Source organism: Lepidothrix coronata, unplaced genomic scaffold (assembly GCF_001604755.1).
Source record: "Lepidothrix coronata isolate B3197 unplaced genomic scaffold, Lepidothrix_coronata-1.0 Scaffold90, whole genome shotgun sequence".
NCBI classification, from domain to species: domain Eukaryota; kingdom Metazoa; phylum Chordata; class Aves; order Passeriformes; family Pipridae; genus Lepidothrix; species Lepidothrix coronata.
The window spans coordinates 2,387,261-2,397,458 of NW_016690270.1; the positions used below are offsets into that span (position 1 = coordinate 2,387,261).

The window sequence follows — 10,198 nt, forward strand, 5'->3', positions numbered from 1 at the left end:
CGGCTCGGTTTGGCCCCGCTCGGCTCGGGATGCTGCTGCGGGTGCGCGCCGCCGTGGCGCAGCTGGCGGCGGGGCTGGGCGCGGGGGCGGGCGCGCAGCCCCCCGCCGAGCCCCGGGGCGGCGGGGCCGGGAGCGGGGCATCGCCGCCCGCGGCCGCGTTCTGCCGGCCGGCCTTCCTGCAGCTGACGCCCGAGGAGCTGCGCCGCGCCGACGATCACACCGGGCGGGCCGTGCAGAGCCCCCGCGACGGCCGCCGCCGCCTGCCCTGGAGGACGGGATACGCCGAGTAAGGACCGGGATTGGGAGCGGGACTGGGACTGGGACTGGGAGCGGCACCGGAGGCGGTTTGCAGCCCGAGGAGGGCGACGTGGCACCGCTCGGCACCGGAGCGGGGACCCTGGGGACAAAAGTGGGTCGCGACGCGCGGTGAGCTGCGTGTGTCCCTTTTCCAGCAGCGCTGTGGGTGCCCGCGGTGGGAGAGCATCGGCGGGGCGCTGTGCTCTCACCCATCCCCCAGGGGAGTCAGGACTCTTCTGTCCTTTTCTGTTTTCTGCGCTTTTCGCACAACGCGCGGTGTCACCGGTGGGGAACTGACACCGAGGGCGAAGGAGCTGCGGCGGCTCTGGCAGGACTCGAGGGGGAGCAGGGAGCTGGGGCCTTTTCCTTGGGAGCGGGACTGATTGCGACTTCCCCTTCAAGGGTCTGATTCTCTTCTCCTTTCACTAGCTGCGAGTTTCACCCCTAACAGAAAGCAAGTGGGGAAGGTCAGGGTTTGAGGGCTTTTGCAGCTCAGTGCTGTCAGCCCAGTCCTGCACCCCTTCCTTAAACTGATCTTCCCGATACCCTGGAGAGCTTTTTGAGATGTTAATTTGCCCCAGGAGATACTGGGGTAGGAGTACCCAGAGCAAAAAACTACCCTTTTCGGTCTCCCAAGACTTCTTTCTGCAAACTGCTTGAAAAGTCTGTGCCCTAAGCACAGTCACCCTGTTGTGCATATTTACAGCTTCCTCCCGTGAGCAGGTTCTGCAATCTAGACCTGAAATCTGCTGTGTCAGCACAGGCTGGGAAAAGTCAGTGTGAATCTCTTTGCAAAAGTCCTGCTGGTTTCATCATCGTCACCTTCTCCCCTCCTTCCCAGAGGTCCCTGCTCCCTCCCTAGAAGAGATGGGATGTGGGTGAGGCTGTGATCCTATCCATGAGTCCTGGCTGGGGGTGTGTGTGAGGCTGGTTCAGGTTTTTGGGCAATTGCTCTGCTTGTGGCAGCAAACACAGCTTGTTTTCGGTCACCTCTCTCGGTGGGTGCCCAGACAACTGCTCCGCCCTGGACCCCGCTGTGGGTGGGACCCAGTACTGCTGCTGGCCCCAGATCAACCCACACAACTGCTCTGGGACAGCTGGGATAGGACAGGAACATCTGTGGAAGCATCCCCGGGGACACAGGGACACGAGTGGAGGGTTGGGGGGGATGAGATGCTATGGGGTGACCTTTGCTGGAACATGATGTGAAAAGAAAGAGCATTTACACCTCGTTTCCTCCCGGCAGGGTGATAAATGCAGGGAAGAGCCAGCACAATGAGGACCAGGCATGCTGCGAGGTGGTGTTTGTGGAGAGGAGGCCCAGCCCGAGGGGCCGGCTGATGTCCCGGGAAGGCTGCGGGGAGCTGGACGGGGTGAGAGCCGCGGAGGTGTGGCCAGGCAGGGACAGGACAGGGAGGGTGCCCGGCAGCAGAGCAGGGGATGGAGCATGTGGGGATATGTGTGCCCTGGGGGTTCCCTTAGTTCCCAGACTGGCTGCCCCTGCTCCCTGCCAGCTCCTATCATCCTCCATCCCCATGGGACTGCCCCAGGGCTGGCTGGCCCAGTGAAACCACTGGCCCACGTGCCTCAGGGGGCTGCAGAAGTGGCTGCAGTGGTGGCCCCGTGGTGCCTCCCCTCTGGAGGAGCCGGCTGCTGGAGGAGTGCTGCTGGCAGAACAAGGTGTCTGATGCAGGGCTGGGCTCCAGCCAGGGACCAGCCGTGTCCAGACACCCTTGGTCAGCTGCCCACGTCACTCCTGCCTGCGCTGGGACCTGGGAGACCGAGGCAGGGCCCCGTGTCACTGTCAGCTGGTGGCCCCAGCTGCTCTGAATTCCCCGTCCCATCTGCTTCCTCCCAGGCTTGTTTAACCTTCCCTTTTCTCCCTGCAGGGCAGGAAGGGTTTTTATTTCCACTACTGGGCCCTGTTTGACGGCCATGCAGGCAGTGGTGCTGCTGTCATGGCATCCGAGAAGCTCCACGTGCACATCTGTGAGCAGCTCCGGGACCTCGTGGACATCCTGCAGGACCCCTCCCCTCCTCCCATTTGCCTCCCACATGGCCCTGGGGATCCAACCCGGGTGTCAGTCGCAGAGGACGACGGGGAGGTCCCCAATGACGCTGTGCCACGGTTTCACCTGGAGAAAGCCGTGTCCCACGAGAGCCTGGTGATCGGCGCCATCGAGAACGCCTTCAAGCACATGGTGAGGAACCTCTGCCTGGGGGGTCGTCCAGAGCATCCCCTCACAGCGTCCCTTTGCTGTCTGTGTCTGCATCAGCTTGTCCCCTCTGGCAAAAGGCAGCTCTGGAGCAAGGAGGGGGCCACAGGGATGGGCTTGGAGAGGGCACTGTGACGCCCCATATTTTGGGGGTTCAGGACGCAGAGGCTTTGGGGCCCAGGCCTGTGGGGGTGCCGAGGGTTTTGTTGTACTTTGTTCCAGCAGTTCCACCTGTTCCCCTCTTGTCTTGCTCTTTCTTGCCCACTCCACTGCCCCAGTGAAGCCACATTCCCAGCTGCCCCATGGGACCCCTGACCCCCCCAAGCCCTACATCCACCCCTGGGCTCTGTGCAGAAACATACCCTGGCTGGCTGCTGCTCCCCACCTGGAGCTGAGATGCTGCTGGAGCAGCTGGTATTATTTGGGGCCCCCCACCCACCCTGCCTGCAGCCACTCTCTGTCTCCACAGGACGACCAGATCGAGCGGGAGCGGGGGGCCCAGCACCTCGCTGGGGGCTGCTGTGCCCTGGCTGCCATCTACCTCATGGGCAAGTTCTACGTGGCCAACGCTGGTGACAGCAGGTACAGCCCCCCCAGGGCAACCCTCACCTTTCTCCTGGTGACTGGGGAGCACTCTGGTAGAGCAGGGTGGTGCTGGAGGCCTGGCTGGTGAGGAGCACCCACCTCCATCCCTGCCTTGGGGAGGGCAGAGGTGGCAGGGCTGGGCAGAGCCACCCCCTGCCTGCTGCATGCCTTGGGGACAATGTGCCCTGACGTGATCTCTGTGTTTGCCTGGTGCACAGGTGGGGCTGCGGAATCGCCTCCCAAAATCTGGGACTCGCTCCCTTCCTTCCCGACAGCATCCTGTCTGCTTTCCCAGATGGCTCTGGATCACACCACAGCCCCTGCTGCTGGGGCTGACCCGGGCTGCAAGCTGGGGAGTGAAAATTGCCCTCAGCAAAGCTTTCAAAAATCTGCAAGAAGTCGTTTTAGGGCACATGTCACACCAGTGACCTGTTTTGGGAGAAGGGCACGCAAATCTGCGTGCAGACAAGTGAAGTGGGAGCTGGGAGCTCAAGAATTTTGACTGCCACGTGCATTTTCTGGAGTGGGTTACTGGGTAAACTGCACCTGGATGTGCTCATATCTCCAGGCAGTGGCAGGAAGGCAGGTCCACTTATGGTGAGGGTGAAGCTGGTTTGAATTACCCTGTATTAATCACAGGATCACAGAATGGGTTGGGTTGGAAGGGACCTTAAACTAGACCAGGTTGCTCCAAGCCCTGTCCAGCCTGGCCTCGAACACTCCCAGGGAGGGGGAATCCACAGCTTCTCTGGGTATTTACTGCAGGTTACCTTGTCCTCAGCAGTGTCAGGCCACCAAATACAAGCTCTGGTCGGTTTTCTGAGGCTGGATGTGCTTCCAGCTCTGGGACAGAGGACAAGGAGATCCTTCATGCCTCTGCTTTTGGGTGCAGGCCCCCTCCATGGCAGCAGCAGACAGGCACCAGCTGTGCAGGATGACAGCGTGCATGGGGTCCTGAGGCTGTAACTGTGCTTCTGGGCGAGGGTCTGTGTTCTCTCCTCGGGCATCAGACACTGCCAGAGCTGGGACAGCAGGTGGGACAGATCCTCGAGCCCCCCATGATATCCAGAAACATCTCATAATCAGACTTTTATGTTATTTTAACACATCAAACCATCAGAGCAGCCCCAGCAGTGAGTGACAGTGCAGTGTGGGCCAGACATGTGCACCCATGTCCTGCTACAGGCGATTTCTGCCCCTCCCGTGTGCTGGAGGGGCAGCACCACAAAAGGAGGGTGCCCCACCTTTGTGCTGCTCCTTCTCTGACCACATCCTGTCCTTTGGTTTGCTCTGCTTCATTCCCCTCTGCCCCATGCTTCTCTCCCATTTTCCCTTCCTCCCCGCCCCTGTCCTGTGCAGGTGGGAGGGATGCCATGCCCAGCCCAGGGGGACACTGGAGCCAGGAAGCAGCTCCCAGCTCAGGCTGGGAAGAGGGCAGGCAGAGCAGGGCAAGAGGTTGCACCATTCTCAGGAATCAGCCCTTGAGGGCTGGGCTCAGCTCCCCACCATGTCTCCTCCTCTCTAATCTCATCCTTCCATGTTTCATTGCAGGGCCATTATCATCCGTAACGGGGAAATCATTCCAATGTCCAGGGAGTTTACTCCAGAGACAGAGAGGCAGAGGCTGCAGTTTTTAGTAAGAAAGACCTTTCTTCTAACCTCATTCCTGCTGAACCACCTCCTGGCCCCTTCCCAGCCCCCCCACTCTGCCTGCTGGGCTGCTGCCATGGTGGGGCCCTGGAGCTGAAGGAGCCCCATGGCTGGGGCCTGCTGATGGCATTTATCCATCCCAGCCTGCTCAATGGGATGAGGAGAGGCTCTGGGATGCAGGGAGCTGGCATGGGGGCATCTCGTGGCTGGCAGAGCCCTGGTTTGCTGCAGGGTCAGTGTGAGGGGCTGTGACTGCAAGCCTGGCCTAGCCAGGAGCTGGAGATCCCGGGCTTTTGGTGTGGGGCCGGATCGGGATGGTTGCACGGAGCCAGTTTGGTCCGTCTTGCCCTGCTCCTGCCCAGGGGACAGGGAGCATCCCCTGCCCCAGCTGCTGTGACCAGGAGGAGTGTGGCTGTGCTCCCCCCACCCGCTGTGCTCCCTCCCACGGCCACAGGAGTCACAGTTCTCCTGCAGAGTCCTACTTTCTTCCCTGGCTGCTCCCTGAGGAGTCGGAGCTGACGTGTGCCAGCAGGTTTCTGGCTTGCTCCCTGTCCCTGTCCTGGACAAACCCTCCAGTGCCACCCAGGGAGACTTTTTTAAGGTTATAAAGACCTCTCTGAGGGCAGCACAGGGGAGGAGGCGTTTGTGCTGGAGAAGGTCTTGTTGGATGTGATTTCCTGGCTTGCAACGTACTTGGAAAAACACTGAGGTGTTTTTTCTTGAATCTATTTTTGAATGACCAAGAGGAGGAAACTGCTGTGAGTGGGATCCTCTCCAGCTGGCTGTGAGGGGCAGGGCACGGGCTGGGGTCAGGCACATGGTGCTCTGCCACATGATGCCCAGGCTGTGGTCAGGGCTCCTCTGGAGTGGGGTGGGGGTCTCCACGCCTCTGCACCAAACCACCTCCGCGCCGTCTTCCCAAAGGATCTCCTCCTCTCTTTTGGCTCTTTCTTTCCCCATCTGCATTTTCCAGCTCTCCCTGTTCCTGGTCCCCTGCACGCCGTGCTCCAGGAGGGCTTGGGGCTGCCATGGAAAGGGCTCTGTGCTGCTCTTTGTCCCTTTTCATGGCTGCAGCCGGGACACTGGTTTGGAAAAGACCCATCCCTCTTTTCCTTGGCGAGTGCCATGCCCTGTGCTGAGCCTGGCATCCTGGGGGGTTTGCAGCTGTGACTCCTCCTGGGGAAATTCCAGCTTCTCCTGGAATTTGCTAGGTTTTGGTTCCTTCTGGAGATCCTTATTTGCCAAAACTCTCCACGCAAAAGCTTCACCTTCTTGCTGGGTGCTGGCATGGCTGTCCCCAGCCCCGGAGTCCCCTCTGGGTGAGCACAGGTGGGTGGTTTGAAGCTGCTTTATCAGCACCTGTTAAAGTTGCTTCAGAGCAGAGGATTCCACCGTGGAATGTCAAAGCTGAGGTCCCGGTGGGCTGGTGGGTCCCACGTCTGGGCGGAGCTGGATCCACAGATCCCACTCTCCCAGCCCCGAGGCTGAGCTGCCCCTTCTTCCCACAGGCACTGCTGAGGCCTGAGCTGCTGGGGAAGGAGTTCACCCACCTGGAGTTCCCCCGCAGGATCCAGCCCAAGGAGCTGGGGAAGAAGATGCTGTACAGGGACCAGAACATGAATGGCTGGTAACCCCCAACCCGCTGGTGGCACTGGGGTCCTGCTGAGGTGGCTGCCCAGCTCCAGCCTCCCATTCCACAGGGCAGGAGGCTCTGGCATGCTGGGTACCCAGGCCCTGAGCAAGCAGGGGAGGTGCTGGAAGCCTTCACCTGCTGACACCTTGTCTTTGGCTTGTTTTAACCAGGGCTTACAAAAAGATAGAAGAGGATGACCTGAAGTTTCCACTTATCTACGGGGAAGGCAAAAAGGTGAAGTGCTGTGGCAGGAGTTGGGGGTGGGTGTTGCTTCCCACGTGCCCTCAGTGATTTGGGGGTTTCAGGCTTGGTTTTGGTAGTGCTGCCATCGCTCCAATGCCACCAGTTCTCAGCTGGGAACGGAGGTGGAGATGAAACGACTTAAAGTTCTCTTTTGATTCCAATGTCCTCCAGGCCCGGATGATGGCCACAATCGGGGTCACACGGGGCCTGGGAGACCACGACCTCAAGGTGTTCAGCTCCAACATCCACATCAAGCCTTTCCTGTCCTGCTTCCCAGAGGTAAGCCTGGCTTCCAGCACCCAGGGGCTCCTGCAGCGGCCTGACAGATCCATGGTGTGCCCAGTGCAGTGGGAGCCTCCTCTACCTCTCTGCCCCTCACCCTCCCATCCTGCCCCACTGCTTGCCAGGTCAGGGTTTACGACCTCACACAGTACGAGCACTGCCCCGACGACGTTCTGGTCCTGGGCACCGACGGGCTCTGGGATGTCACCAACGACAAGGAGGTGGCTGGTGTGGTGATGGAGGTGCTGACGAGCTACGAGCCCAACGACCCCTGCAGGTGAGCTGTGAGTGGGCAGGGGGATGAGCATTCCAACACCTCCCCTTGGCCTGGCTCTTTGGAGCAGTGTCATGGCCACGCATCCTTCTGGGCTCCACACACTCAGTGCTCCCCTGGATGTGCCTGTCTGAGCTCGGATCTCTCCGAGGGACCCTTCCCTGCACCTCGAGCTGCTCCAGCTTCTCCTTCCTTGCCAGGACGCTGCATCAGGGGCTCTGGGGTGGCTGCTGAGCCGTGCTCTGCTGTGCCCCCAGGTACACCATGGTGGCCCAGGAGCTGGTGGTGCGGTCCCGGGGGGTGCTGAAGGAGCGGGGCTGGCGGCTGGCCAACGACAAGCTGGGCTCTGGTGATGACATCTCCGTCTTCGTGATCCCTCTGGGTGGCCCGGGCAACTACACGTGATGCCCAGAGAGCCCGGGGCTCGCCTCCCCTGGGTGGAGGTGAACGGGACACTGGCGCTGCCTCAGGGCCACCTCTCCCTCAAGCACTTGTTTCCTGAGCCGACCACAAGAAGAGTAAGAAACCTGGAGCCTCAGTCTGTGCCCCTGCCCAGAGCATCCCCTCCACCTGCTTGCATCCCAGCCCCAGGTGGAGACGGAGAGGCCTTGGATGGAGAGTGAAGACTGGGGTTGAGGGATGTTTTTGTGCTGCTACTTTCTCAATGCTGTGAAAAGTCTGAAGGCTCCCCGAGTCCTCAGCGTGTTCTTTGCCCCTCGCCCTGGCTGTGCTGGTTCCAGCCCCGTGTGATGGCTGTGGGGCTGGTGGAGCACTTGTACCTGCTGCAGTCACCTCCTGTCCCCTGCCCTGTGACCTTGGGACACTGAAGCTGCTGTTGGGGCTGGGCACTGGGGCTTGGATGGGATGTGGATGACGATGGAGCCCCACTGGCAGCTGGGTGATGCTCAGCCCAGCACAAATCCAGCTGGGGGTGGTGTGGTGGTGAGTGAGCCCCACAATGGCCATCCCAGCTTTGTGCTCCCAATTTCCAGCCCCTCACACCTTTGTTCCAGTCACATACCTTGTCTCAGTCTCTGGTTTGGGAGGATGGAGCAGTGACCAAGCCCTGCCATGCACCCAGAGCCCCAGGGAGGGATGAGCCATTGCACTGGCACCGGCTGTGCCACAGGTTCTGCCCCCACCCTCCCATGCCTTGGATCACTGCTGTGCTTCTAGAGCCAGTTATGTATTGACTGGAGAGCTGAGCTGGAAAGCATCTAAATCCTTTCTTGGTGTGGGGAGTCTATGAATGTATGTCCATATTTTTGAGTGGTTCTGAATTAGCAGCCGCACACAGAGCAGCCCTATTCAGGCGAGCTTAACAGCTTAACTGCGCGCTGTGGATCTGCTTAGCCCGGGGCTGGGAACCCACAATAAAAGCAGCTTGGTGTGACCAGGGTGGGGGCAGACAGCTCCCTCCCTTTCTTAATAATCTCAAAACTGTTGTAGGGCGGAGCGGGAGCAGTTGGTCTCTGGGCAGGATCTTTGCATCACGCAGATCTCCCCCTGGGGCATCCATTTCCCGCACCTCTGCGGAGCGTTGCATCCTCCCAAACTGTGAGGGATTGTCCCATCCTGGCAGCGTGGAGGTGGGAAGAGCTGGGCCACGGTTCCTTGTTTGGCAAAGGCTCTGTGGCACCGGGAGTTTGTGTCCTGTCACTGGGCACGGGCAGCTCTTGTAAGGTGTCACCTCCGATGAATGTTTGTCTCCTGTAACCAGTGAGATGTAAATAAACTGGGTGCACTTAATGGGAAGTGGAAGTGATCCAGTGAGATTTGAACCTGTTGACATCCATGCTGAAGGGAGCAGGGAGTGGTGCCGGGGCCGGGAGCCTGTCCTTGAGTAGCACTGTGTGTTTAAATAAAGGTTTTGCCACTTGCAGTCCCCGCTCCAAAGTCTTTCTATGCAGAGCTCCTGCAAAGAAGACTTACCTAAAAGCCAATTAGCTCTGATTAATTTATGTAGGCAGGCAAATAGGCCCAGGCAGAGCCATGTGAGCTGCTGTCCCTCTGCCCTTGGCACTGGTCAGATCCCATGGAGTGTCCGTCTGTCGCCAGTCTCTGTGTGGTGCTGCCTGGGGCTTCTCAGCTCCCTGGCTCTGGCTGGGAGGCAGTGGCAGTGACCAGTCTGGTGGGAATGGGAACGTTACACAGGGAATGGAGGGATGGAAAGGCTGATGGTTTTCCTGTCTGTGGGGAGGGAGCAGGGCGGGCTGTGGATGGAGGCACAACCTGGCAGGTCGAGGCTCCCAGGAATGTGACTGTCCCTCTCTGGGAGTTCAGGCACTCCAGCAGCAGCTACCTCTGCCTCGAGGGTGGGCTGCCTGCTGGAAGCATCCCTGCTGTTTCACATCCCTCTGACAGCCATCCAGTACCCCTGGTGCTCCTGATGCTCCCTCCACTCTTGTTTGCACAGCCCTGTTCCCCTGGCACGATGCTTTTCGTGCTGGTGGCTGAGAACTGGCTCTGCTTTTCCAGGTCACTGCCCGAGAGCTGCTGGATAAGGCAAGGAGGCAGAGGCTGCATTTAAAGCTTCCTCTGTGGTTCCCTTTTTTACTAAGGAAACATTTCCTTTGGAACCAGCTCCTGGCCTGGGGCTTGATAAATTAAGAAAAATTGTCTTCAAGTCCTTAAAATAGCAGCAGTTTATGAGCCTGGGTCTGGGCCAGGCCCCTGGGGCTGCCTCTCCCTGGCTCAGGGACAGAGACTCTGCCCTGCAGCTGGGATGTTGGGGGGGGAGCAGCTCCTTCCTCACAACCTGTGGTGGGCATGGGGAGCCAGAGTCCCAGCCAGCAGCACTGGGGTCACCTCAATGCGGGGCCTGACATGTCACAGCCCCCTCTGCCAGTGCCCCAGTGCAGGGGACAGAGACCCTGAGGACAGGGCTCGACCCTCAGCCACCTCTGTGTCTGTCACAGTGGGAAGGGGGGTGTCCCTTGAGGAGTGAGGGGGTTCCTGGGCAGCACCTGGGGATGGATGTGGGAGGGGTGTGATGGGGTTTGGCTGCTGGTGCCTGCT

At 59.9% G+C, this 10,198-nt stretch overlaps 1 protein-coding gene across 2 annotated transcripts; it reads left to right on the forward strand.

The window, feature by feature from the left end:
- The first annotated feature begins 29 nt into the window (after window positions 1–29).
- PPM1J (protein phosphatase, Mg2+/Mn2+ dependent 1J) lies at window positions 30–9,024 on the forward strand. 2 transcript variants are annotated; one of them, XM_017821269.1, is made up of 10 exons: window positions 30–286; window positions 1,544–1,670; window positions 2,187–2,498; window positions 2,983–3,095; window positions 4,650–4,734; window positions 6,257–6,375; window positions 6,552–6,615; window positions 6,796–6,903; window positions 7,032–7,183; window positions 7,438–9,024. In XM_017821269.1, the coding sequence occupies exons 1-10, from the start codon at window positions 30–32 to the stop codon at window positions 7,583–7,585; spliced, it is 1,485 nt and encodes a 494-aa protein (XP_017676758.1). In that variant the 3' UTR covers window positions 7,586–9,024. The 2 variants fall into 2 exon arrangements, with proteins under 2 accessions (XP_017676758.1, XP_017676759.1); XM_017821270.1 differs by lacking the exon at window positions 30–286 and adding an exon at window positions 1,110–1,175 and having other exon boundaries at window positions 7,438–7,585.
- Window positions 9,025–10,198: the final 1,174 nt, after the last annotated feature.

What these genes read in the sequence shown, in the direction of transcription:
- PPM1J (XM_017821269.1), top strand. Translation starts at nt 30, where the DNA reads ATGCTGCTGCGGGTGCGCGCCGCCGTGGCGCAGCTGGCGGCGGGGCTG. An exon ending in GGCAGAGGCTGCAGTTTTTA is followed by an intron (nt 4,735 to 6,256) that starts GTAAGAAAGACC and finishes TTCTTCCCACAG; the next exon opens with GCACTGCTGAGGCCTGAGCT. An exon ending in GACCAGAACATGAATGGCTG is followed by an intron (nt 6,376 to 6,551) that starts GTAACCCCCAAC and finishes TGTTTTAACCAG; the next exon opens with GGCTTACAAAAAGATAGAAG.